At 41.5% G+C, this 27,991-nt stretch overlaps 1 protein-coding gene across 3 annotated transcripts in view; it reads left to right on the top strand.

Moving 5' to 3' along the window:
- The window catches only part of dop1a (DOP1 leucine zipper like protein A), a 35,645-nt gene extending 8,785 nt beyond the window's left edge, over positions 1 to 26,860 (top strand). The window contains exons 8-38 of one of the 3 annotated variants that reach the window (XM_088083963.1): positions 1,708 to 1,790; positions 2,761 to 2,875; positions 3,039 to 3,159; positions 3,779 to 3,898; positions 4,512 to 4,629; positions 5,775 to 5,804; positions 6,854 to 7,120; positions 10,296 to 10,821; positions 11,679 to 11,962; positions 12,059 to 12,211; positions 12,315 to 12,415; positions 13,368 to 13,633; positions 13,777 to 15,901; positions 16,873 to 16,984; positions 17,193 to 17,375; positions 18,463 to 18,588; positions 19,058 to 19,192; positions 19,420 to 19,475; positions 19,644 to 19,748; positions 19,994 to 20,060; positions 20,308 to 20,452; positions 21,109 to 21,188; positions 21,826 to 21,935; positions 22,262 to 22,411; positions 23,101 to 23,162; positions 23,559 to 23,711; positions 24,189 to 24,325; positions 24,476 to 24,531; positions 24,641 to 24,805; positions 25,031 to 25,160; positions 26,241 to 26,860. In XM_088083963.1, the coding sequence (XP_087940089.1) occupies positions 1,708 to 1,790; positions 2,761 to 2,875; positions 3,039 to 3,159; positions 3,779 to 3,898; positions 4,512 to 4,629; positions 5,775 to 5,804; positions 6,854 to 7,120; positions 10,296 to 10,821; positions 11,679 to 11,962; positions 12,059 to 12,211; positions 12,315 to 12,415; positions 13,368 to 13,633; positions 13,777 to 15,901; positions 16,873 to 16,984; positions 17,193 to 17,375; positions 18,463 to 18,588; positions 19,058 to 19,192; positions 19,420 to 19,475; positions 19,644 to 19,748; positions 19,994 to 20,060; positions 20,308 to 20,452; positions 21,109 to 21,188; positions 21,826 to 21,935; positions 22,262 to 22,411; positions 23,101 to 23,162; positions 23,559 to 23,711; positions 24,189 to 24,325; positions 24,476 to 24,531; positions 24,641 to 24,805; positions 25,031 to 25,160; positions 26,241 to 26,549 (6,590 nt within the window). In that variant the 3' untranslated portion in view covers positions 26,550 to 26,860. Of the gene's footprint in view, positions 1 to 1,680; positions 1,791 to 2,760; positions 2,876 to 3,038; positions 3,160 to 3,778; positions 3,899 to 4,511; positions 4,630 to 5,774; positions 5,805 to 6,853; positions 7,121 to 10,295; positions 10,822 to 11,678; positions 11,963 to 12,058; positions 12,212 to 12,314; positions 12,416 to 13,367; positions 13,634 to 13,776; positions 15,902 to 16,872; positions 16,985 to 17,192; positions 17,376 to 18,462; positions 18,589 to 19,057; positions 19,193 to 19,419; positions 19,476 to 19,643; positions 19,749 to 19,993; positions 20,061 to 20,307; positions 20,453 to 21,108; positions 21,189 to 21,825; positions 21,936 to 22,261; positions 22,412 to 23,100; positions 23,163 to 23,558; positions 23,712 to 24,188; positions 24,326 to 24,475; positions 24,532 to 24,640; positions 24,806 to 25,030; positions 25,161 to 26,240 lie in introns of all 3 variants that reach the window. The other 2 variants (XM_042489227.2, XM_042489228.2) reach the window with 2 other exon arrangements.
- Positions 26,861 to 27,991: the final 1,131 nt, after the last annotated feature.

Here is a 27,991-nt window from a genome sequence, read left to right as displayed (position 1 = left end):
AAGAGGAAATTCTCATTTCAGGATGTCCAAGAATGTTAGGTAAATCTTTACAGGATTATACCACAAGTGGTTGTTGTCATGAAGATTCACATTACTTACCAATAGTTTTACATGGACAATGGCAGGAACCCTGGTGTACAAACCGTTATGTACAGATTGTTCTGTTTTGTAATTTGCATAGGCGCTTGGTTAGGGATGTCCTGATCAAGTTTTTTTGACCCAGATCCTGATCCGAGTCATTTGATGTTGAGTATCTCCCGATACTGAGTCCCGATTGCACGCATAAAGTACTTAAAAAGTTTTTCAAATCAGTCCAGAGTGTATGACAGATTAATAGCTCTGCAATGCAATTCAAGAAAAAAATGTCTGCATCCAAACAGTTTCTAAGGTTTTTTTTATTTTGTTTTTACAAAATTAGAAAGTAAATTAACTAAAAATATTTTTATATGGCTCTTATCACAGTTCCTCTTGGTGAAACTTTTTTTTCCACAAAATATCTAAGTGACAACAGTAAAATATGTCTTCAGAAAGAGCTCTCAAATCCACTTAGTGTAGCATTGTTATAAAAGTGCAGAACACTATAAATGAATAATATTATTATTACTATATTAGAGCTGAACTTTAATTACCCCAGTCACAACAGATAAAAATCAGTCTCTATTCTGCTTATTACAACATTATAGTAAAACTAGTTCACTAAAACTGGTTTAGCAGCTTGAGTTGAACATGAAAAAAAATCAGTTCCTACTAATTGGAGTAGCAACATTTCAATACAATCTGAACATCTGCTACAAATCGTTCTTTCTGTTTTTATGACACCTCTATGATGGCAGAAGTACACAAAGGAACAGGTGGGGGACTTGATCAAAATAACAGATCCAGATCAATTAAAAAAATGCACTGATTGGGCCAGATTAGCTTCCAAAAAACTCCCCAAATCTAATGTCTCCATCTGATCTGATCAGGACATCCCTACACTAGGTTTTCCATCTTTTTTTGTTGTATAGAACACACAGTAGGCTTGTGTCTGCGATGATCATTCCCTTACTTTATTTTCTCTTGTTTGCAACTCACTGTGGATGAACATGCTGGTAAGTGTCTGCATGGCTAATGATGGACACTGACTGTATCAAGCTTACTCTCCTCTCCAAAACAACTTGCAATGATTACATCATTAGAATATGTCAGATTTCTACATCACCAGCAGTGATAAGGAACAATTAAAAAGTGGATTGAAGGTCGTATACAAAGATAGACAGCATTGTGTGATTCTAGCCAGATACTGGTCCAGTCACAGGATTTTTTCCCCCAATTAATGGGAAATAATATTACTATTAATATTTTGTCCAGCTCCAGCTATTTGGCTGGCATAACACTTTTAACTGTTCAGTGATAATGAAATCTGGCTAGACTTCTACTGTGTAAAGAGTCCAAGATGTACTTTGTTATAACATGACTAAAATCTGAGTGATGTTGGGAACAGTCATCAGGACTTTACAAAAAAGCAAGATGAAGAAGAAGAGGACTAACAGAAAGATACAGAACGTTTATCTGAATAATGATTAAATCTGCATATGTTCCACTCTAGATATGTGCTTTGCTTCTTGCCTTGTGCTTGAATCTGCTAGATGTACATCTGAGTGTGTATGCAATTTTAACGCCATGTTTTTGTTTTTGAAGGCTTTGACAACAATGGGGTGATAATAGGCCCCCGCAGCACTCGGCAGAGCAACCCAGAGGAACATGCAAGCCACTACTTCAACACCTTCTCGAAAGACATGCTGGTCCAGGTGAGGTGACAAGCAAATGGCGGATATGTCGCCAATGAAAAGTAGTTTCAAATGTGTAAAATTAGCTTTCAAAAAATCCCCAAATCTAATGTCTCCTGAGATCAAATATGTCTATATGTGGGGTAGGGAAGTGTGTGTGTGTGTGTGTGTGTGTGTGTGTGTGTGTGTGTGTGTGTGTGTGTGTGTGTGTGTGTGTGTGTGTGTGTGTGTGTGTGTGTGTGTGTGTGTGTGTGTGTGTGTGTGTGTGTGTGTGTGCGTGCATGCATGTGTAGTTTGCCCTCAATTTGGCAGATCTGGCCCTTAGTTGTCTGCCATACAATTTATCTATTGCCTTCTATCCTTCTCTTCCCATATCCTCCCTGAGGTTTGCATTTTTGTCCTGCTGTCTTCTCCTATTCCCAGCAGCCAGTCCTTTGAAGACAGTTCCCAATTCTCCCAAAGACACAAAAACACACACACACACACACACACACACACACACACACACACACACACACACACACACACACACACAGACTTGTGCTATCTGTCCCTTCTTGCTCAAATCATCCTTTGCCCTCCTGGCATGTAATGAGCTCTGGTACTCCAGGGGTTGGAACAGGGAGCAAATGGAATAACCGGGAGGGGAGGTTTTGTTTTTGAAAGTGTTTTTGTTTTTGGTTTTATTTGTTGTTTGCTCCTCTGCCATCTGCTCTGAGATAGTTATTGTAGCTCCCTGCATTGGGAGAAGGTTGGTACTACAGAGACCGTCTGTTCCAGGCTTCAGACCATTATGTGACAGACGAAGCGTGAAAAATAAATAAAAAAGGAAGGGCATTCAATGCATATATGGAATTGCTTCTGCCAAATATTAAAGGTAAAATTTAAAGAAAGATAAAAACCAAATAAAGGTGTCAAGTGGCTCGGGAGTATACAGATACTTTCTGATATTTTACTGTAACAGAGATGTGTGCTTGTGTTTGTGTTTCAGGCAATGGTGGGGATCTTGCAGGGCAAGGCCAGAGGTGGGGAAGAGGAAAGCGTCCTCATGCACGACCTCAAGCCCTTTCGCATCCTCATCAGTCTGCTGGACAAACCGGAACTTGGTAACCAGTCTAACAATATGTAAACACACACAGAACACATTCTTGTTCGTGTTGTAAATTCATAAATAAGGAAACATGTCACACAAGCAGCCTGTCGCATAAACAAAATGTAATACATCCACTGTGTATATCCTTTCACATATCTATATGTACCCCTCTGCAGGTCCAGCAATCCTAGAGGATGTTCTGATCGAGGTGTTTCGGACTCTATACACACAGTGCCGAACAGAGTTGGACCTCCAAAACCAGAGTCCATTCAGTAAAGACCACACACACCTCAGCAGGTCAGTCCACCCCACCACTTGCCCACCTGTGTCTTTGAGACATTACATATGATAGACTTATGTGGAGTTGAGACCACACAACATGTTTGTCTGGATGTGTTTCATACATGATGCAAGCCGACATTGTCAGAGCGAACCTGAACCTGGCATAACACGAACCTCTCAAATAAAAGTTTGGTTGTTGAATCATCACAGAAAAACACAGGTAGAATAGAACAGCTGTGAGACATTAAAGCAAATTACATTTTATGTTTACAGCATCAAAACATTGTAAGTAATACTTGGACAGGATTGCAATTTACTAATAATTGTATGGAAAATAAGTCAAACTGCAACATAGAGATATGAAAACATATGCAATTTCATAAAAGGGTTATTCAAAATGACAAATGGCCAACAATCGGAATTTTTGTGAAAAATATGCAGACATAAGACATGGAATGACACGAATTTCTACATTCAAGTTTTGTAAATGTGCCTTGGAAATGGCAAAACATTTGAAATGTTTTGATTACAAGTTACTTAAATCATGGCTCGCAGTATAATGAATGTTTTGTTAATTTATATTAACCATGAGTAGCATGATGCTAATTTTCCCTCTTCTTTTTTTTTTTTTTAGCAAACTGCGAGAGAACAAGAAGACGGCAGAGCTGATTAAAACAGCCAACCTCCTGTTCAACTCGTTTGAGCCGTACTACATGTGGGACTACATCGCCCGTTGGTTTGAGGAGTGCTGCAGGTTTGTTTGTTTATTTAAATGTATGTGTACTTGTACACTCAGGTCTCCACTTCATGATGCACACCTAGCTAGCAGAGGGTGAAATCTGGGGAAAACTAAAGTTCCTGTCATGTTTTTGGAGCCATTTTTATGATGATGCATTATCCTGCTGGACGTTTCATCTTTAGAAAGAGTCAAAGGGACACCGCTGCTCTGCTGCTCTTGTTTTGGGACGCTTTTTAGTTGAAATCATTCTGAACTAAAAAGAAAAAACAAATGCCACACTCACGACACAACGCTAAGGTGAAAAGAAGGTTCTGTACATTTAGGTCCATAGGTCCAATGTATTTAATGACAAAGACATCATTAAATACTTGAATTGAAGTGAAGTGTGCAGAGCAGTCTTTTTTTCAAGGAAAAACAAAACTACAGTCACATGAAGACCAGAACAGAAGCTTGGGCGTACATCTTTTGATAAATGGCCTCGTACTGTATTAACAGCAGAAATTTTATTCTCTGGTAGCAGGGGCTTAATGTGTGCCAAGATTCTTTTCCCACTGCCATCACACCCACACCTCAACTTTTGAGAGCAAACAAAGTGGATCTACTGTTTACATCACTGGCTCTGTTGCAGGAGGACAGAGAACAGCAGCACACGTGCACCAAGGCATGCTGGGAGCTTAGATCCTCCAGAGCTCTCATTGGTGGAGTTCTGTCAGCTGGTCGATTTCCTACTGGATATTGTTTCCTTGGTGAGACTCCTCTTTCTTTCCCTCTGCCTTTTCTTTTCTTTTCTTTTCTTTTCTTTTCTTTTCTTTTCTTTTCTTTTCTTTTTCTTTCTTTCTTTCTTTCTTTCTTTCTGTATTCCAACCTTTTGTCTATCTGTGTCTATCATTTTTTCTCTCTGCCTTTCTTACTCTCTTTTTGTTTTTCTCTCCATCTTTCTTACTTTTTTTGCCTTGTTTTTTTCTCTGTGTATCGCCCATTCTCTCTTTCTTCCACTTTCTGTCTTTGCTTTTACTCCACTCCACACTTTCACGCTGTTGCTGCTCCTGCTCAAAATGTCCTTCTCTCTCCTTTTCTGTCTTTATCATTATTCAGTCTCTCTCCCTGTCTTCTCATGTTTTTATCGCCCTTCCTTTATAGTGAGTTAGAGTTCTGTTTTCTTATAATGTCCCTCTTTGTTAATGCACTTCTCCACCAAATTCTCTCTTTTCCCTCGTCTACACTCCCCCATCCCTCGCCCCTGCTTGGGCTTTCCACGTCATTCTTTGTGTCTCACTCCAGTTATGCTCACACACCTCCTTTTAAATCCAGTATGTTCCGAACACCATCCATGAACATTTGCAATTTGGCTTCCATGTCTTCAGATTTGTCATTCTGTTCCATTTTTCAGTCTGGGATGTTATGGCCATCATTAGGGGTTGTGTGTTTGCACCTCCTCTCTCCTCTGTGTCTGTGTGTATGTGTGCAGTCTCTCAACACAGGTTTTAAAAAGCCTGTGTTTAGTTTCCCTGCCAAACTATTGTTTGCATCCTTACAGAAATCTGCTTGTCTGTATAGTATTTCCAATCTGAAGAGTTTGGAAATGCCTCACTCTTTTATTACCCTGTTTAAATGCTTGTGTCTGTGTTTGAAAGAGCGAGAGAAAGAGAACCTCGTGTTCTGTGAGTTTGCGAGCGAGAAAGGCAGAGAGTATGGTGTGTGTGTGTGTGTGTGTGTGTGTGTGTGTGTGGGTGGGTGTGGGTGTGTGTGTGTGTGTGTGTGTGTGTGTGTGTGTGTGTGTGTGTGTGTGTGTGTGCCGTGTGCCTGTGTGTGTTTCTGCAAACCAAGTGTTGTGTGGCCTGTGCTCTGCTTGCTCCTGTCTGTTCAAACTATCTGCTCTTTCTCCTTGAAGCCTACTAGAAGCATGAGGGTAATCTGCCAGGTAAAGTACTGCTCTTTCCTGCTTTTTCACCTCACCCTGCTTCACTGAGGCTACGATAACATTTCTGCAACGTCCTGCCAACATCCCTCAAGCTGTCTTTGTTCCTGCTCCTGCTTTGAGTGATCATTTCACAATGACTGACTGACTGTCACTTTTAAATGGTAAAAAAAACAATGATCCAGAGGAAGAAGTCGGATTATAACAGTCATTACATGTGGTGAAAACTTACCCTGGCTGTTTGGTGTGGATCTTGTGAAAATGAAATCTCCGCCCAGTGTGTATGTGCTTTCTGTTAAGCATGCATGCAGTTATATGTTATTGCAGAGCTCACATATTTGTAAGAAATATGACTTTTTAAATTTATTGTTACAATGCTCATTTTATCATTTTTTGTTCTTTTTTGCTCCCCTTTTCTTCCATAAAAATTTGTTCTGCTTGTTGTCAAAACTAAAAAGAAAAAACAACGCAACCAAAAAAACAACCACGCTCACGACACAACACTAAGGTGAAAAGAAGGTTCTGTACATTTAGGTACATAGGTCCAATGTATTTAATGACAAAGACATCATTAAATACTTGAATTGGATCTAAGTGTGCAGAGCAGTCTTTTTTTCAAGGAAAAACAAAACTTTTTTTTTTTACTAAAATGAAACAACAACGGTCACATGAAGACCAGAACAGAAGCTTGGACGTACGTCTTTGGATAAATGGTCTCACACTGTATTAACAGCAGCAATTTTACACCCTAACTATCTTAGGCATTTTTATATTGATATTTTTAGATTAAGTAACAGATAGTATTTTGTCCTGATATTAAATTATCTGTAGCTTTTATCACTGCCAAGTCACTAGGCACAAAAGAAATAAGATACGTTTAGATGTTCATGTGTATCTAACAACATTTAAGCAAGCAAACTATATGACAACAATTAATTTTGAAGACTTCAATAATAGTCCAGCAACAGTCTTATTTAATGGCATCAATTACATTATACCAGGTTCACCACCTCAAGTCCTCACTTCACTTCTGTGTTTTGCAACATTTCCAGGAGACCTACATCGAGATCCAGACAGAGCATCTTCCTCAGCTGCTGTTGCGCATGGTGGCGGCTCTGACCTGTCACCTGCAGGCCCTGGGCCTCGGGGAGCTCACCCACTGCCTTCGCCTCTGCTCCAAGATCCTCAGCAAAGTGCAGCCGCCGCTGGTGTCCCCTCTGGCCCTGCCATCGGGCCCCCAGCCTCAGGGCCGCCCCAGCAACACAGGAAATCTCGCAGACTCAGCAAGGGATAAGAGCAGAGACAAGGAGGACAAACGGGTAAAGAAAACTTAAAAAACTGAATTTGGAAGGGCAGTGCTCTTCACTAGGAGTAACAGATATCCGATGGAAAGTGTTAAATATCAAGGGTGTGCTCCTAATTCCAGGCTTTTTATTTTTAGTAGGGGCTACGGCTGCCCTTATTAAGTATGTACTATTGCATACAGTACACACAGTTGGGACATATTACTTCTTTGTAACACTGCGCTGGACTTTGACCCTCTTTCTCATATGTGTTACCATGGATGTAAAAACAAATCACTATTCGCCAAACCTGCCAGAGACAGAGGTTAACCCAGAAAGCTCTGCTCTAGTTACTTAACAATGATTAACTTTTAAGTTTAGAACTGCATACATTGTTGATTCTAACATTTTATATTAATTTAATTAGCCTACATATGCGTTTCTCTATCGTTATTAATTTTTTGTTGTTTTTTACGATTTGACTGGTCATCAGTCACTTAAATGTGCTGTCATCTGTCATTGCAGCTTCTGTCAGCTGTCAGTCAGCTGTCAAGATGTTGTATATCTGCCGCTGTGCAGAGGATTGTGGATAAGAATAGCTAGAAAATCATGCTGGTTTGCATATTGCAAAATCTGACCGAATGTAGTAGAACATCCTAGTATCTTTGGTATACTGCGTCTGACATACTATTTATTTGAACATACTAAATCTTTTTCTGGCATACTGTATGGTATGGTAGAATGGGTATTGCAATGCACAGCAAGTTTTTTCTGCCATTTCAATCAAGATACGATCTGAGTATTTGTTTGCTTTAGTGGTCAGTTAGAAGTTAAAAGTGTTCACGGGAATCCAAACAAAACTAATGCCACTACTATACCTTTCAATAACACTGCCAGCTGATCATTTTAGTTCTGTCTTTGATCCTTTAACAGGCCCTGTTGCTGCCTCAGTCTGAGTAAATTCTAGTTTGACCCACTTAACCCACTTCCCCTACAAGTTACTGCCCAAAAATCCATCAGTTCAGGCTCTGGTGGTGTTCCCTGGTCCCTGAGCAGGGCCCCCTCCGGCTCTGGTTGGCTCCTGCTGTCCTCCTGCCCTGTGCTGCAGTTGGCTGGGTGGTCTCATGACTGGCCCTGCCATCCCACTCTCCCTCGACACAAGGCATTTGAAGACTTGTTCGGAACAAATACTTCGCTTAGCTGTCCCGTTCCTCCTGGTCCCTGTCCGGCAGCCTGGTTGTTTAAGTGTTTGAGAGCTCAGTGAGGCATGATTAAAAGTTCAGCAAATCAGTCCCATGGCCAGAGATGGATACGGGCTGGATAGATTGAGGTAGGCCCATGAGGGACAGAAGAGAGGACAAGTAGAAAGACAGAAGATGGTTAGCCAACAGCTGAACCCAGGAAGAAGAGTTGACTAGCTTGTGATGCCTCTTGGGTGAGCCGTATCCATCAGAGTGGAAAATATTCCACATACATCCTCTGAATACTATCACGCCCCAACCCCCAACCCTGAGGGACATATAGAGAGCGTGCTATCTAACGTGCCATCTGAGTCCAGGCTCCAGAATGTGCATGCTGCCACGATCAAAATGCATCCCAGGAAGCCCTCAGGCTCCCAAAGGCTGACTGTTTGTAAGAACTGTAAGAACAAACAATTGTAAGAACGTCTGTCAGTGTGTCTGCAGCAGGACTCCAGCCTGGTGTACAGCTCAGGCTGCACTCGTCCCTCAGGTCAAACCCAACAGCTGTGTGTTCAGACTCACTGTATAATGACCAGTGTGCAGAACAGTGCAGTGATGATACTTTTACCCAATAAATTACACATTTTAATTGAAGAAAGTCTGGGATATTGATTACATCACTATATACGTAATCATGTTTTATTTTAAATTCTAAATGGAAATGTCTGTTTTTGACAGAATTAAATATTGGCTGTTGCTCTCAGAGGCTGAGTAGTCTTCCGACCAAGAGCCAGTGGCTTACGAGATTGGATGCTGCCCAACATTAAGATGCTCAAGTACAGCACATATAAATGCAGAGATTTACTAAAATTAAGCATACATTTCCCATCTGATCATAGCTACATAAGAAAACATTAATAAATTAGACATAGTTATAAAGTCTTGTGTTAGTCCCTCTTTTAAATGCCCTTCACATCAAGTTAGAAGTGTTTGCAAGTTGCAGTGCTGTGTTTTGTTGGTGGACCTATCTGTTTGATCACTTTCAATTCACTAGTTTATTGTCATTGTTAGAAACAACAAGGTAATGTCATCATTCTTCACCTTTTTCACATAAGGCATTTTGATATGACATTTCAATATAGACACATTTGTATTTGTTTAATTTGTTTGTTTAATATTGATTTCCATTTTGGTGGACAGTTCAAGTATCCTTGTTATTGTTTGTGCTGGCTCACTGTAATGACCTACTGGAACACTTATGTGAATTGATTTGGCCTTCATAAGGGTTATCTGTCACACCTGTGCGTTCCCTGCAATGACAAGATAAAATGCCTTCTGTAAAAATGTCTACAGTTGTGCCATGAAAGCAGCTGTATATTCATCATCTGCCCACAGAGTTTTTCAGACCTTTACTCAGCTGTGTGGGCTTTGTGCAATTGACTGACATCTCTTTCATCCTCTTGCTATTTTTTTTAACCTTTGTCATTCTTATTAGTAAAAAGAGTTTTGTGACATCACACAATTCCCAGAGTAGCTCCCCCAGCTTTAACTCGACTAAAGGTCGAGTCAGCCAGGGGAATTTAGAAAATCTGTGTGGGTGTGCAAAGCTTTAAAGGAAACTAGACATTGAATCATACAGAAAAATGATAGATTTATCCAACATAACATTTATCTTTGGAACACTAAAAAGAGATACGATACGATATGATATACTTTATTGTCACCTTAGGGAAATTTGGCTTAGACTCAGATGCTCTGCCCATAAATGCCTTCACAGTCACCATAAAACAAACCATGTAGTATGAACAAAACAGCACTAGCTGTACCAAATCACACCTATAGATGATGTTGTAAACATCATTAAATAAATTAAAAAAGAAAGTTCAACAGAGAAACAAATGCTCCGTGGGAATCAATGGGAGGTTTCCCCGCTCGCTGTAATTTCACTGCACTGATCAGAACACACCTCTTCTCTTCCTTTGTTTCCTTTTCTGAACTTCCCTTGTCACCGTTCCTCTTCTCTCCTGCAGGCTTTGCCTGCTACTTTGGAGCTGCCTGGCAATGGGGAGGTGTTTGAGGACGGAGAAAACCCTCCCAGCGGTCGCTCCTCAGAAACTGGCTTCACAGACTTTGTCCAGTACCAGGGAGATGGTTCGGAGGAGACAGAGCGAACCCCTCATCCACACCCAGCGGTCAAAACAGGCCGTCGCTCCTCAGGCCCGTCTCAGACCAAGCCTTTGGACAAACCAGTCATGCAGTGCTGCCTGGAGCACTTCCAGCAGTTTCTCTCCCGTCTTATCACCTTGTATATTACCCCTGGGCAAGTGAACAAAGTTGAGAGTGAGAGAGGAGAGGTTATGCAGTCAGGGGCTCTGGTTTCAGAGGGCTTCCAGCACAGTGATCATATGGAGTCGTGCACAGGATCAGGGTTGGTCCAGAGGGAGTGTGTCCTTGCCTTCACTGCTGCTTGTCAGCTCTTTCTAGAATGCTCCAGTTTCCCCGTCTACATCGCAGAGGGCAACCTCAAGTCCTCACCCACACAGGAAGAGCAGTTAGGTAAGTGCCAAAACCACTCTCTGAGGTCAAAAATGAAAGAACCGTTTTGGGACAAGAGGATATTGGGGCTATGTAAATAAAACTGACTTGACATGACAAGAATTCCCAGAGCTAGGGAGACTGGCAGAGTGCTAAGCTCATGTGATATTTCATAGTTTTTTGCATTTTTTTTGTGATTTTCTTTGCAAGTGACATGGAAACACATAGCAAAGAGCAAGTGACCAAAGTATAGTGCAATACAAATTAAGGCAAACATTTCCATTATGAAAAAAAAGACATATGGGGAACTAGACTAACAAAGTGAGATTGTGTGTGTGTGTGTGTGTGTGTGTGTGTGTGTGTGTGTGTGTGTGTGTGTGTGTGTGTGTGTGTGTGTGTGTGTGTGTGTGTGTGTGTGTGTGTGTGTGTGTGTGTGTGTTTTGTTCGTGTCTGTGTAAAAGTCTTTGGGAGAATTGGGAACTGTCTTCAAAGCCTGGCTGCTGGCAATAGGAGAAGACGTCAGGGAGGATATGGGAGGAGAAGGATAAAAGGCAATAGATAAATTGAAAATTTAAATGATCCGGAGGATTCAATTGTGTCTGTATGGCAGACACGCGTGCGTGCGTGTTAGGAGACTGTTTCTGTGGGTGGATGGGTGTTCTATATGACCATACAAAATGTATGGTAAGAACTAAAAAAAGAGATAGTAAGAAAGGAAAGAAGGATGATATAGTAAGTAAGCCAGAGGGATGAAATAAAAATAAAATTTAAATGAAATAAAATAAAAAAGGGGAGGTGCTTTCATGTTCTTGTTTCATAGTTTTTTAAAGGATTTGATTTATTACATTTGAATACTTTATCACTTTCTTTCAATACAGGCACTGAGCAGGTTGGTCTGCCAGTGTGGCTTCAGACCCTGATGGATGCCTGTTGCCTGGCCAGTGACTTCAGCCTGCAGGGTGTGGCCATCTCCTTGCTCATGGACCTTGTGGGACTCACCCAATCAGTTGCCATGGTGACAGCAGAGAGCGTGGCATCTAATGTGAGCTCAGAGTCCACCCAGCCAATGAGCCCCAGCCAGGGTCGAGTAGCTGTCGTCATTAGGCCACCACTCACTCAGGGAATCCTAAAGTACATCGCAGACAAGACAAACTTCTTCAAGGTAGAAGGTTGTTTTAGATTATCGTTGGACTGTTGGTGGGTTGAATTTTTTGATGGTCCTGACTCTGTTTAATCTCTAATCTGTTAAATCACACAGAGTGTGGCTCTGATCCTATGGGACCAGTTGAGTGAAGGAACACCTCAGCACCACCAACGCAGCGTGGAACTTTTCTACCAGCTCCACAACCTGGTGCCTTCCTCCAGCATCTGTGAGGATGTCATCAGCCAGCAGCTCATGCACAGAGACAAGGTTAGTGCTGCTGATACTTTACATCCCAGAAATAACTTCAGTCACTTAATCTGCAAATACAACGTAATCTGTCATTGAATGCTGAGGCGCCTTTTCCTTGCAGAGAATTCGTCTGGAGGCCCATGTAAAGTTCTCTGTGCTGTGGCATTTGACAAGAGATCTGAACATCACCAAATCTTCTCCTTTTAATCGCACATTTGACAGGTATGTTGGCCTCAAAATGATGCTGAAAAAAAGACAATCGACCACAAAATATAAAATGCATATTTTTTCTCTTACCTGTAGTGCTATTTATCAATCTAAAATATTTCATTATGAGTTGCTGAGTGTTGATGTTGGCTGTAGAGATGTCTGCCTTCTCTCCAATATAATGGAACTGGATGGCACTTGGCTCGTGGTGCTCAAAGTGCCAAAAAATACATTCGAAAAACTCAACAGCAATGTCTCTTTTCAGAAATTATGACCCATTTACTTAAAATAATCCAAAGACCTTGTTGTGAGCAGTTTCATTTAGGCACTGTTTTCTTTGTACTGAACTACAGTACAGTAAATTGCCCATAGGTGTGACTGTGAGTGTGAAAGGTTGTTTGTCTATATGTTTCAGCCCTGTGATAGTCTGGTGACGTGTCCAGGGTGTACCCCACCTCTCGCCCAATGACAGCTGAGATAGGCTCTAGCTCCCCTGCGAGCTGTCATGAGCACATCTCATCCATGAGTAGATGCACGCTTTCCCCTGCACAGTGATACATGAGGGAAGCGTAGTTTGGTTAAAAGAATATAATTATTACATGAAACTGCTCACAACAAGATCTGTTGAGTATCTTGAGTAACCGGATCATTAATTCTGGAAAGAGACCCTGCCGAGTTTTTATAAATGTATTTTTTTGTGTTTCAGTATCACAAGACAAGTGCCATTGAGTTCCATTATATTGGAGAGAAAGCAGACATCTCTACAGGTGATATCTTCACCACTCAACAAATTAAAACTAAAATAATCTAGATTGGTAAATGGCACTACAACTAAGAGGAAAAATATGTATTTCTGGTTTGGGGTGAACTTTCCCTGTAATATATCTGAGTGGATTGTCCAGTAATAGAGTTGTATTTTATATCAAGTCAAATTCTTTTTTTCATTTTTTCTTCCCTATCTTCACAGATCTCTTTTCATCATGCTCGACAGTTTGAGTTATTGGGATCCATGTACTAGCGCTGTTGGTCGGGCATGGCTGAATCAGGTCCTTCAGAGACATGACATAGCTCGGGTTTTAGAGCCTCTCCTCCTCGTTCTGCTTCACCCCAAGACTCACAGAGTATCCATTCAGAGGGTACAAGCCCAACGCCACTGGGCCCAGGTCTTCCCCGAACCACCTGAACAGGAGCTATCAGAACCTTTTTACACCAGGGACTCTGGCTTCTCGGACAGTAAGCAATGTCCAGCAATACAGCTTTTTTAGTTTTACTGGTATTTGTGTCATTTTCTTTGCAATTAGTTTCCATGTTGACTGTGAAAGGAACATTCTGAAGCATTTGGCTGTTTTTTTTTTTTCTTCTCTTTTGTTTATCAGCCTTCGGTCAGGTCCAAGGTGAGACGGTGGCACGTGAGGAGCTCCGAGGCCTTGTAATGGGTGACATGGAGCCCTTCTGTTTGACTGTTAACCCCTTGAGTGACAGCCTGTCTTTACTGAGTTTGAGTAGCGAGAACCTTCAACTAGCTGGTGAATATCAGCCTGCTGACCAACAGGGGGAGCTCCAGAGCTCTGATTCCAGTGGCTCTCAGTCGTCTACAGTGGAAAACGGCAGCTTTGAGGACCCAGAAGTCATCAGCAGCACAGTCAATGGCTCAGACCAGCAGCCTGGTCCCTCAGATGACATGTCTGAGGACTCTCTAGAGGAGGCTGTGTCTTCTGTAATTAAAGAGCTGATAGACAGGGTTTTGAGTTCAGTAGATGAGGGATCTCTTGAAGTCTCATCTCAACCTGAAAACTGGCCCCAGACAGACACAGACAGCACTTCCTCTGATACCTCCAATGGTCCCCATCTTGACTCTGGCCCTCCTGCAGGCTCCAGCCACCAGACTCTGCCTGAGATGCTGGCTGGAGGCACGCTGGAGTTCCTCGCTGTTACACGGGCTGATATATCTGCAGAGGAGGAGCACAGAGAGGGCATCACCCGTCACAGTTCATCACCCTCCATCGTCACGCTTCCAGACAGTTCCGACCCCGTCACCCCAGATCACAACCTGCGTGTGGACGACCCTCAGGCCCGTAAACGTAGCCATAGCAGCACCCAGCTCAGCCTTAAAGGGAAGATCATGGAGAGGCTAGCCGACAAATCTCCAGGGGCCAAGCCTAAGATCAAGAAGGTCAAACGGAAAGAGGAGGAGAGGCAGAGAAAGATAGCAAACCAAGCTGAAAAACTGCGGCCACCCAGTATTTTCTTTGGGGACAGCCTGGATTTAGAAAACTGGTACAGCTGTGGGGAAGGGGAGGTATCAGAGATTGAGAGCGACACCGGCTCGCCCAGCGGGGGCTCTGGTGGGACCGTCGGTGGGGTCAGTGTCACAGGACGCAGATCATCCTCTGCCCCGCCTCGTTTTAACATCCATCCTCTCTACCAGCACGTCCTGCTCTACCTCCAGCTGTACGACTCCTCCCGGGCCCTCCACGCCCTGTCAGCCATTGCAGCCATGCTCAGAGCCGCTCCCTCAGGGTTTGTAAGTGCCATCTCCACCACCAGCATCAACAACACCTACACTCCTCAGCTCTCTTTACTCCAAAACCTCCTAGCTCGTCACAGGGTCTCCGTCATGGGCAAAGACTTCTACTGTCCCATCCCCCAAGACTCCCACTCCCACTCATTCCGCAGCGCCATGTACCTGGAAATCATCATCTCACTCTGTCTCTACTTCCTAAGAAGCTATTACTCTGCACACCTGGCAGCAGGCCCTCAGGACTTGGCCGGGAACCGGGCCATGCAGCTGACCAGTGTGGAGGTTCTAACACTCCTTTTCAGCGAGCTTGTCAAAGTCACAGGCGGCTCGGCGAAGGGCTTTGCCAGTTTCATCAGTGACGTCCTCTCTAAGTGCAAGGTTCAGAAAGTGGTTCTCCACTGCCTGCTGTCCTCCATATTCAGTGCCCAGAAGTGGCACGAGCAGCGGGTGGCAGGGGTGAACGTGGCCACAGTGGAGGAGGGTCTTTCAGAGGACAGTGTCATCAACCTGTCCGAGGACCAGATAGACAGCTGCAGCGCAGTCCAGTCTCAGCTGCTCCGACTGCTGCAGAGCCTGGTTGTACTTGAGCACAGAGTCCTGGTGCCCGCTGAAGAGGGAGGAGAACCTGTAGGAGGAGGAGCAGGAGGTGGAGGAGCAGGAGGTGCTGCCGGGGCTGGGTTTGAGATCCTAGGTGGGGAAGTGGAGCATGTCAACCCTCAGCAGCCAATGACATCTCTGCAGTACCTCCACGGACAGCCTATAACAGCGCAGGGCATGTTCCTGTGTGCGGTGATCAGGGCGCTGCATCAGCACCATGCGTGTAAGATGCATCCCCAGTGGATAGGACTCATTACAGCCACTCTGCCATACATGGGGAGGGTGCTGAGGAGGGTGGTGGCCTCAGTCACTCTGCAGCTGTGCAGGAACCTGGATAATCTTCTTCAGCAGTACCGCTATGAGACGGGGATAACTGACACCAGGTAATAACATCCACACGGATCATACTGATGAGCTATGCTATTATTATAAGCCATTCCACATGTATATTATAGAGTGCATTTACATGGGCACAGATCGTGTTTTTGGAGTATCCCTCTATGTGTTTGAGCATGTAAACACCATATTTATATATGAGAAACCTGAATATGCTCCATGTGATTGTGAATAATGATTGTGAAATGTGAATAACCTGATTTCTCTGTGCTCATGTAAACACCATATCCTAAATCTCATCATATCTGGGATAAGCCTCATAAATCGGTTACACATGTCCATGTAATTGTACTCATACAGGAAAAGCAATGCAATAAATGGCGTAGCCCTAGTTTGGTCACTAGATGGCACTCTTGACCACAAGATGCGATGGCTCTCTTCTACGTCATCAATCTTTTTGGATGAACCAGTTGTAATAAAATGATTGGCTATAAAAATATTCTAATAAAAACACAAGGTGTCTACAGGTTCTTAGTCTAAAAATGTAACAAATTACTTTTTTAAATATAAGGCTTTAAAGTCATTGTAGTAGATTTGAGTTTGTGAGGTCTTAGTTTCTTATGTCATTTATCCATCTTGTAATTTCTTTTTAATGAGCCAAGTTCTTCTGTGTCAGTCCACATTTCTGATCTTAGAAATCTTTAAAACCTATTCACTTTATACATACAATGTTGTCAAAATGTAGATCAACATACCTTATTCTAATAACCATATTCTATCATATTAATATATGTCAGATATTCTGCATAAAACCTACCTCTGCACAGGACTTCATATATACTACTCACCTGCAATGCTTGAATAGGGAGAAGATGATTTGTCCAAAAATTGTCTGAAGTTTGTTTAAAAATTATCTTTAAAAAGTCTTTAAAGCATTACATTTATTTTTTGTTGCCTGTATAAAATACATTCCAAAATATGTGTTAATTAAAGTGCATATTGTCCCATTCTGTTCTAGACCCCAGTGGATGGCTCTCTGCATCCCTCCTGACCTGATTCTGACAGTGTTGGAGGGGGTGACAGCCATCATCCATTACTGCCTGCTGGATCCTACTTCCCAATACCACCAGGTGAGGGCGCCAAGCACCAATGTTCTGTTTTAAATTTCTCTGTCATTTCCCAGTGAATGATGGAAAATGTAGGCTTCAATTTCTGCAAAATATACATCGATTTGATATTTTCTAGAGTTTGATTTGTGTGTTTGGTATTTTGTATTTGTTGGCATAATGGTATAGCCACATATGTACTGACTGTCTGGTTACATATTCTGCCTCTAAGTTACAAGTGAGCGTTGACCAGAAGCACCTGGCTGAGGCTCGCTCAGGCATCCTCTCCATCCTCCACACCATCATGTCGTCTGTCACTCTGCTGTGGAGCGTCCTCCACCAGGCGGACAACTCCGACAAACCAGCTGCTGCCTCTGCTGCCTCCACATCCAACATCAACCTTGGCTCCACTAAGGTACACCGGGCAATACGTATCCATCAAAAACTTAGTCATATTTTAATGTTGATATTAATTAGCTAGGTGATAACTGTTTTTTGCCTTGCCATAAATAAATGCATGTTTTGTCTGCAGAATAAGGGAAATGCACGACTGAACAAACTAAGAATTGTGTCTGAGATAATTTGTCTACAATTGACTATGTGTCTGTCCATGTTAAAGAGATAAAATGGCTCTTATGATGAATGCAGAACCCCACTAATACATTTCACTATTTAACCTGTGTTGCCTTACCCAACTATAAATGCAAAAATCGCTCACACTTTTTCAGATAACCTGAAATGTCTCCGTGCAGCACTTAACTGAGGTCAGGTGTAAAACGGGAAACTGTATTGTGCGGTGAACACAGCAAAGTGAAAATCAGTCCCAGAGGTGTGATGTGTGTGGGCAGCCGGGCCTAAAATGTTTTACAGAGAAAGTATTATAACCCCCTACATAATACTTGGGTTACTGGTCTCAACAGTAAAAGCTGTATCTCATTACTGACACTAAAGAATTTTTTTTAGCAATAATAGCTTTGTATTTTTCTGCAAGTAGTTATTAGCCTTGTGCAGATGATATTAGTTTTTTTTCCAGAGGTGGGTTGGTAATGCAATTTTCACTGACATAATTTAGTGATTTTTATTCTGTGCAGAACATATTGTGTAATCATTACAGGGCCTTAGTCCCTGCAGGAAGATTTTTTAAAGGCCTAAAAATCTGCTTACATAAACTTACGTTGGCAACTAACTGGCATATTTTGTCAGTTTGAATATTTATTGCTACACAGAAAGTAACAGCATATCAACTTTAAAGATAATAATAATTTTAGGCAGTTTATGTTGTCCATTAACAGGAAAACTGTGAATTGTAATGGGTGATGCATATCTGAAAATGAAATCTCTTTTTCATTTCTGGCATTCAGTTGTGTTTTTATGAACACATTGTACCGCAAGATGCACTGAAAGATATTAACAAGACGTTGCTATTGACAGAATGGAAATTATTTGCATTGTAAGTAATCAGCTGTTTAGGTCTAACCTCCTTTCTTACATCTGTTCTACAGAACCTCCGGCAGCAAATCCTGGAGTTACTGGGCCCCATCTCGATGAACCATGGTGCTCACTTCATGGCAGCGATTGCTTATGTTTGGAATGAGAGGAAGCAGGTCAAGACTCCTGTCAGAAATAAGGTCGGTGTTCTGACAAACAGTGGGTAAAAAAAGCACGAATACTCTTTTTATTGTGTCGAGGCCTGCAGTGAACACCATTTACATCAGACTTAAATTAACTTTGTGTTCAGTGTAATAAGCAGGAAAATGTGTTCATCTCTGTTTACATGCTAAAGTAAAATGTATTTAAAGAGTGAATTAACACCTCACTACAAAGCAGTTTGATATGTCAGATATGTACTTTTTTGTACCTGTGACCACACCCAATACTGATGTCACAGGGACCTTGAGTCCACCTGTGCCTCACTGCAACCAGCTGAGAAGTCACACCACACCAAAGCAAAGCAAGACACTATTTTTGGGAAAACATGCGAGAATTTGTAGCACTCATTCTCTCACCAGCATTGTTCTCAACAGAGATGCCCACACTCCGGTTTGTCTGTGTTTAGGTGATCTTTTTAAATCATTGTATTTATACCATGTCTTTCAGGTGATTCCTGTAGCCAGTGAAGAACAGCTGCTTCTGGTTGAGCTGGTCAGGTCTGTTAGTGCCATGCGCACTGAGACGGTCATGCAAACAGTCAAAGAGGTTCTGAAGCAGCCGCCTGCCATTGCAAAGGACAAGGTTAGTCCATTCACTTAAATGGTTTCATCCCTATCATGTTTTTCCTCAGCATGATACTATTAGACTGTGCAGAGCTGTAAGAGTTTTTGCCTGTGTGCAACATTATCAATGTAAGAGTTTTTGGTTTTTAATTAAACTGAGAAAAAGAGAGTGCAATCTTTTGATTTTTGGTTTCACAACTGCTTTCTTTCTTTATATTAACATAATTTCTTCACTGTTCCCCACAGAAGCATCTCTCTTTGGAGGTCTGCATGCTGCAGTTTTTCTATGCCTATGTCCAGCGGTGAGTCCAACAGTAATGTATATGTTTATTTTACATGTATATTATTATTATTTAATGTAAAGGATGTCATTATTGATTTTATTTCATAAAGGCGCCATTAGCTCAGAGCCTTCTAACATCAAAAAATGTTTTATTTTGCATTCATGATTTTGCTTGTTTGTGTCCCAGGATCCCTGTGTCCAGTTTGGTTGATAGCTGGCCATCTCTGTTGGCTTTGCTGAAGGACTCAGTACCGTTAGGCCTGCCTGCCCCGGGACAGTTTCTTATACTAGGGTTGGTTTCGCTTCCTTCTCTTCTTTTAATTGTGTTACAGGTGTCTCTGTCTTCTCACAACATCTGGGAATTACTTGTACAGCTATACTTAATGTATCAGTTGTGTGGACATTAGTGGACTGCTTACAATTAAATGGTCACAGTGTGGATCTGAATGAGTCTGGAATGACTCCACCTCCTTCCACTTCCACATTATATTCTAATTCAACACGGCTCTTGCTCTCCTTCCTCTTTGTTTTCTCTAGAGTTCTGAATGAGTTCATTTTGAAGAATCCTAATCTGGAGAGCAAGAAGGACCAGCGGGAGTTGCAGGTAATTACTACAGCCACTTTGGCTTCTATTTAACTCTCATTTTTTTCCATTATGTTTTAAAATTAGATCATACTTCTTTCCTTTTATTTCAGTAACATCTAAGCTGTTGTGTGTATTTATTTTTTATAATTTTAATGACACGTTTTACTTTCATTTTACACTCCATTGCCATACAGGATTATAGAGTGAACCACAGTGAAAATGATCTTATTGAACACAACTAAGTTAATATAATTTGTGCATTTAGGATGTAACCCATAAGGTGGTGGAGGCCATCGGGACGATTGCAGGCTCCTCTTTGGAGCCAACCACGTGGCTGAGGAGAAATCTGGAGGTGAAGGCCTCGCCTCAGATAGTTGTGGATGGAGCCAACCTGGAAGCAGATGTAGAAGGTGTGCTGCTTACAAGCATGATTTGCACTGCAGAAAGTGCCAATGAAGACTGTTTTAATGCATATTACTGCAGTATATAACAGCCAGTACACATGAAACTTACTAAAATTACACTAGATTTTTGAAAGTTTGTTTACGGAGGCCTATTTAAATGCCAGCTTAAATGCATTTTACTTTCATAACAGTCATAACTATGTGTACAGCATGCATTTTGCTGTCTGATTCCACAAAGAAGCTCCGAAAAACTCAATGGGTTTAGATGTTTTCACTGTTATTAAGTTGCCAATGAGTTTCTCTCCTGACATACAGTTAGTCAATTCAAGACTAAATCCATATCACTTGACCAGGAAGAAAAAGTTGGTTAGGCATAAAGCTTGGATACTGTCCTATTTGGATTTGTGTACAGGGTCTGTATTTTAGTATGGGAAAGATCATTTCTGTGTTCATACCAGAGATGTATTTTTATGTGAAAGATGAATGTAATCCAACTAAATCAAGCGTACAAAATTATTTGAAACTACACGTGAGAGATCAAAATGGAGCACCTCAATCCTTCTGTTTACATTCCCTACAAAAAGCATGTAAAATGTACATTTGTACTGTGAGTCTGCATGGCTGTGTTGCTGCTGCTAATGTTTAGTATGTGTGTTTTCTAGATTTAATGCTCACAGTGATGGAGGCCTCCAGCTTCACTCCATCAGTGTACAGCGTTCACGCCCTCACTCTGTTGGCTGAGGTAAAACACTCATGTCTGTGTGATTCAGCATGAACCCTTCCTGCACAACTGTTGTTTCTGAGGCCCATCAGTCAGCGGCCATGCCAGTTATTTCCATTGTTCATCTTGATTATGTCTCAAGCTGCTCTCGCTCACATTTGTCAGCCTGTTGCTCTCAGGCAAAGCCCTACAGTGCACTAACACAATCCAACTCAGCTCCTTAGAGCTGATTTACAACCACCTCCCCACCTCTGCTTCAGTTAATAGTAGCAGTGAATAAATTCACTGGACTTAGTGTGGAGCTGTGAATGAGCTGAGCTGGGTAGTTGAAATTGCTGGCTACCGTCTTCTATCTGGGCGGTTTAGCTCAATGTGCAGCTAATTATGCAGAATCTGCTTCTGCTGTTTGCAGCTTATAGATGAATGGGTTTATTCAGAGCAATATATCAGCATAATGCTGCAGTGCAGTTTGTTATAATGTTGTATGGTGCAGTAATATATTGTATCAGAGAGTTTCCCAGCAAAGGAATTGAAGTAGCTTAATATCTAGAGATGAATGAACTTTCTGCTTTTTGGAAAGAAAGTCACTTTGTGTTGCCACACCTACTGAAAGCATACAGTGTAAGAAAGAAATGAGTAAATACTGAATGTTTGTCAGGTGCTGGCTCATCTTCTGGACATGGTGTTCTACAGTGACGAGAAGGAGAGGGTGATCCCACTGCTGGTTAATATCATGCACTACGTAGTGCCCTACCTCCGCAACCACAGGTGAGGATGGCCATCTTACTTTTGTTGTATTTTCACACTTGTCACTGTCACAGTTTGCTGTCACCAAGATTTTCTCTGAATTTCTGGCAAAAACATGAAAAAACTCAATTTCTTAACTGAGGACTGGCTTTAACCTGGAAATGTACTCTAAGAACCTTTGTACATTGAAAAGTGCCCAGTATGAAGGTGAAGGACTTGAAATCTTGAGTGAAAATATAGAACTGACCTTTTCATGCTAGGAAGGGAGATGTTAGGTGAAAAGTGAGTCGTAGCTGATCATTTTCATGTGTTATATGAAAGCGTACAACTTCTGTCTTTCCTGCCAGTGCTCACAACGCCCCCAGCTACCGGGCCTGCATCCAACTGTTGAGCAGCCTAAGTGGGTACCAGTACACGCGACGGGCCTGGAAAAAGGAGGCCTTCGACCTCTTCATGGACCACACCTTCTTCCAGATGGACTCCTCCTGCGTCAGCCAGTGAGTAGGAGAGGAAACTTGACAGTGTGTGGGGGACCATTTTTACAGCTGGTGTTAACATGTTGCTTAAGTGATTACAATGAGTGGGAGAGGAAAAAATACATTAAGTCAGGGTGCACTTACAATCCTAACATCCAAGCCAGTTATAACAACGGTAATATAAAGGAGTAGTACACCCCAAAATGAAAAGTCAGTAATTATCCCTGCTGTTATTTTGTTGACACCTCAGTAAAGTTGCTGGGAAAACATTAGGAGTAATTTTTAGAACATCTTCAATCAGCTTGAATGTTGAGTGAGTGTTTTGTAAAGAAGAGTCCAACTTTTACCTTTATTAACCAATACTTTGGTGACTAATGTTATATTACCACATTGATTATGCAAGAAATACATTTTATCTACAAATTCAAACAAAGGGGAACCAAATGAAGAATATTGTCAATTTGTCAAAAATGTACAACTGCATATGTGCACAGGGAAGAAGCATGCCCGTGTGTACCCTGTCAGGTTTAGGGGAATATAGTATATAAACATTATGTTACTACTATAGGACTGTCTTAGCCGTTTACCTGTTGTGGAAAAAGTAAAATAAGACTCAGGGACATCAAAGATGCAATTTTAAGTGTTTGTTAATATGTCTAAATGTTCTGGAATATTAGTCTAACATCAACATCATTTTCCTAATTTTTCAGCTGGAGAGCCATCATTGACCACCTGATGACTCATGACAAGACCACATTTAGAGACCTCATGAGTAAGCTTTACCATCTTAAGTGGAGTTTGTTTGTTGTTCTTGCCACCGGGTGTGGTTACAGATGATTTACCAGATCACCTTTTCTCTTAGTGACATTTGCACTGAGTGTTTTGCCTTTGTCATGTAATCTCAGGGAGAATCAAACCTGCATCCTGTAGATCAAAACAAGCGCTTACATTTACAGTCCTGTTAAATCTGTAGCTCATTCAGTTGCAAAACATACTGATGTGAAATAGTACATTGTTAGGTTATTTTATTTATATAGCCTAGTATCACAAATTGGCCTCACGGGGCTTTTCAATCTATGTACTGTAGCAAACGACACCTTCTATTAAAGCCTATTAACAGGTGAAAGACTGGCAGATAGACTAATTATGACTGTGTGTTTCCCTTTAGCCCGTGTGGCCGTAGCCCAGAGCAGCTCTTTGAGTCTGTTCACCAACAGAGACGCTGAGCTGGAGCAGAGAGCCATGCTGCTCAAACGCTTGGCTTTCACCATCTACAGCAGTGAAGTGGACCAGTACCAGAAATACCTGCCAGACATACAAGGTGAACAAAAAACACATATACTAAAAATTTACCACGTAATATTTTCGTTAACAGTTTCCACTCTAACTTTAACAGATCATTTTCCTCACCAAACATCATAAAATATAGCTTAATAAACTGGGCTGAAAGAAAAAAATGGTATATTTCAAACTGTAAATTTTCCATAAATGTGACTGATGTGAGTCTGGGTAACTTTAACTGAACTTGAAACACTGAAAACACTCAAACACTTGAACTGAAATTCAGTGTAACAAAGACTCATGGAAAACTATGTGTATCACGGCAAACTGCAGAGGCTTTCTATAGCCTTCTAAATAAAGATGATTTTTATATGAATGATTTCAAACCCTTGTTTCTGAGCCCAACTGCAAGTAAACGCAGACAGATACTTAAGGATCTAGTATATATGGGTTTATTGACCTGAATGTTTTACCACATGTTCGCTGAGCACACTTAAAAATGTGTTTGTGTGTTCAGAGCGTCTGGTGGAGAGCCTGCGTCTGCCTCAGGTGCCCATCCTCCATGCTCAGGTGTTCCTGTTCTTCAGAGTGCTGCTGCTGCGCATGTCACCTCAACACCTCACCTCCCTGTGGCCCACCATGATCACTGAGCTTGTAAGAACTAGACGTCACTGAATGCAGTCTCTCTCTTTCTCTCTTGCTCACTCACTGCATTTTCATGTGTTTCTTTCTTTCAGTCCCCTGTGCGTATTAACCAACTCAAACACACACGCTCATTCAGACTTTGTATATGTTTCCCTGCAGGTCCAAGTGTTTCTTCTGATGGAGCAGGAGCTAACAGCAGATGAAGACATCTCAAGGTACATTATCTGTTGATATCGCAAACCATGTTGTAGCAGCAAATGATCATCAGAAATGACTCTTTTCTGTGTTCCCTAAATTTATTTGTCCTCTCCTGCCCACCTCCAGGACGTCAGGGCCATCTGTGGCTGGGTTGGAAACCACCTATTCTGGTGGGAATGGCTTCTCCACCTCCTACAACAGCCAGCGCTGGCTCAACCTCTACCTGTCTGCTTGCAAGCTCCTGGACCTGGCTTTGGCCCTGCCTCCTGAGAGCCTGCCTCAGTTCCAGATGTCAGTACAGACAAGCCTGGGTCATAATACACATAATTAGTTAAAAGAGTGTCTCTGTCACTGTTTTGAATGGATGAATACAGCAGGGGTCATTTTTCAAATTTAAATGGAAGAATTGCCCCAATGTCAGTGTGCGGATAGCATATTGCTCCTATTAAAAACTCTGGTAACTCGTTAAATAGATGAAAATTATGTTGTTTCTGAGAGAGTCCTGCCTCATTACAGGTACCGCTGGGCCTTCATACCAGAGGCGTCAGACGATTCAGGACTGGAAGTGAGACGTCAGGGGACACACCAGAGAGAGTTTAAACCGTACGTGGTCCGACTGGCCAAGCTTCTGAGGAAACGAGCCAAGGTATCTCACCCTCCCTCTGTCTACACAGGGTTACGAAATAATGGAAACAAATGACCGTCTCTTTTATGTGCAGGAAATACTCATTAAACAGGGTTCCAATGGTCATGGAAAGCCTGGAAACGTCATGGAATTTCACAGTCACATTTTCCATGCCTGGAAAAGTCATGGAAAATTCATTGAAAGTTTTGGAAAAATAATGGAAATGTTTTGTGTGTAATAAATGAAATTATTAATAAATTAATTAATTTATTTTCTGTAGCTGACAACGTAACATACGTAGCTCTAACATGCACCGCCATGTGACAACGTTTTGGTTGTTATTTTTTTGTTTATTTGTCTATCGTGCATTTTTTCATTTTCTCCTGTGTGCTGTCTCTCCCTTCATGTATGCCCACTAGGCATCTCAAGTAATGTTTATAAGCACTTTTAGTTTAAGGGCAGGGGCATACAACTTTAAATGGCTGTATTTAGTATTTTACTGCTGAAATTGAAAGAAAACATGCCCTCCAAACCTGCAGGGGAGGGCATGTTTCCTTTAAAATTTTAGGGCGATTTTCTTCTTCTTTTATTTAAAATTCAATTTTTAGAGATAATTTAAAAACTTCGATGAATTTTTTTCTCCTGGAAAACAGATTTGAATGACATGTTTTCTTGACCAAAATGGGAATTATTTTTCTTTTTTAAAAATGTTCTTTTTAACTTTTTGAAAGGCGTGTTTTCTTTTAAAAAAATCACAAAATAACACCATAAATCATAGCTGGAAACTGTAAAAGCAGAAATTATTGTTGGATTTTTACATTTTCTTGAACACATCCTGTGGGATGCTGAAATTATTTTTGAGTAGTGTTTTAATGTTATATGTTTGCAAAACGCCGGGCAAGTGAGACAAGAAAAAAAAATTATGTGGGTTTCCTTAAAAAGTCATGGAAAAGTTTTGAAATTTGACAATGTGTGGGAACCCTTATTAAAAAAAAAAAACTTTTGGCAAGTTATGGCCCATTTCATTCATGCTGCATTGTACCCTAGCCTGAAGGATGGCATGAATGTTTCACATTTTGTTATCTATTCCCTCTCCCCTAGAAAAATCCAGAGGAGGACTGTTCCACCCGAACTCTCTCCTGGGAGCCAGGTCACCTGATGCTGACCCTCTACGTGATCCGCAGCATGGAGCAGCTGCTTCCCTTCTTCAACCTGCTCAGCCAGGTATTCAACAGCAAGGTCAGCAGCCGCACAGGTCCCGCATACACCCGCAACCCCACAGACGCCTCCTTTCCCGGCCACAAGGAGGGCCACAAACTGGAGAGCCAGAAAGTCTTCTGGAGTCGAGCTCGACAGAACATTGAGGAGATGGTGGAGAAAGACTTTCTAGAGGGCCTTATCAAGACGTGAAAACACAGCAGAGGGGAGGGAGGGGCATTAACACACCACTGATCAACACTAGTGAAAAACCTCAACTTGTACATTAAACAACAAGGGAATACAAATGGGGAAAATAGTTTGTACATTTTTGTATTTATAACGATTATTTTACTTTTCAAAAGCTATTGTATTTAATTTTAATTATTTGTATATACGGAGCAGCTTTGATGACTGACTTTTAACATTTCATGTGAGTCCTTTTGGACAAAGTGAAGATGCTGTGCCATTCCATATCGATGTGACTTAATAAAGATTTCTAACGGGAGGGTTACACACTGTCATCATGACATCGAAAATGCATTTACACTGTGTCCCTAATCTCAGCCAAGTTCTCTACCTCTAATTTAGCCTCCGTCATGATTTGTGCAATGAAATGAAGCCAAATTACAATTTAGTCTTAATTATCAGAGTATCATGAACTAGGGTCTCATAATGATCCAGATAAAAATTGAACTGATAGTTGTGTTTGCAATTACATCTCTTGTGTGTACACATAAATAGATATAGCCTGTAACTGGTGACTAGGCAGCAAGTATAAGTCAAAAAGACCTTTTCCACAGCAGACATTTTGCCTTGTCAAAGCTCATGTGTTAATAATAACATAAACAGTTGATAGTTTGACAGTGAGCCAGCATGCCCAGTGTCAGAACCCTGAAACTGAAACAGCTAAATCAAATTCATCCATTATTAATTTTATAAATGACACGTAGGATTTTTCTCCTGTGGCATATTATATTCTTGATGATTTAACACCTATTTAGTTGTAGGGTCTGTTGCAGGACTGGAGTACTTGAGTCCGGTCTCAGTTTTGAGTTATTGGCATTTTAATTAATTTCCAGTAAGATATTATTGACACTATATAGTATAAACATAGATATTTCTACTATATTTGCATTGGAAATAAACTGTATTATGGTCTTGAACAGGAATCTATTTGCTGTGGACTTGGTCTTGACTTAGTCTCGACTGCCTTTGGACCTCGATGCAGACTTGACTGGACCTGGTCTTGGACTTGACTTGAACATGATCAAGTTAGTCTTGACTACAGCCCTGGTTTGCTGCTATCCATGGTACTGATCTGCTGTGTATCAGATTTTTTTTGCAGAAGGTGATGTGAAGGAGCTTCTGAGTGGCAGCACTGGTGAGTAACCAAGTACATGTACTGATTCTCTTAAGTACATGGTACTTACTGTGGGTACAGTTTTGAGCTGCTTGTTTACTAGAGTGTATTCATTTCATCTGTGAGGGAAATCTACTTGTTATGCTGTTTACAGCTATAGCTGCTAGTTAGAGTTCTTCTTTGATGAAGATTTTACATAGAAAGAACATATGCTTGTTTTATGCTTGTTACCCCTTACCCCAAAAGCAGTGCAGTAGTAGTAACGTGTCATTTAAACATGTGTTTGAGGCTC

This window comes from Plectropomus leopardus, chromosome 11 (genome assembly GCF_026936395.1).
Source record: "Plectropomus leopardus strain MGB_pleo_1.0 chromosome 11, ASM2693639v1, whole genome shotgun sequence".
Taxonomy (NCBI): Eukaryota; Metazoa; Chordata; class Actinopteri; order Perciformes; family Serranidae; genus Plectropomus; species Plectropomus leopardus.
The sequence above is the reverse complement of the archived record's forward strand: the minus strand, read 5'-3'. Positions and strand labels throughout refer to the sequence as shown.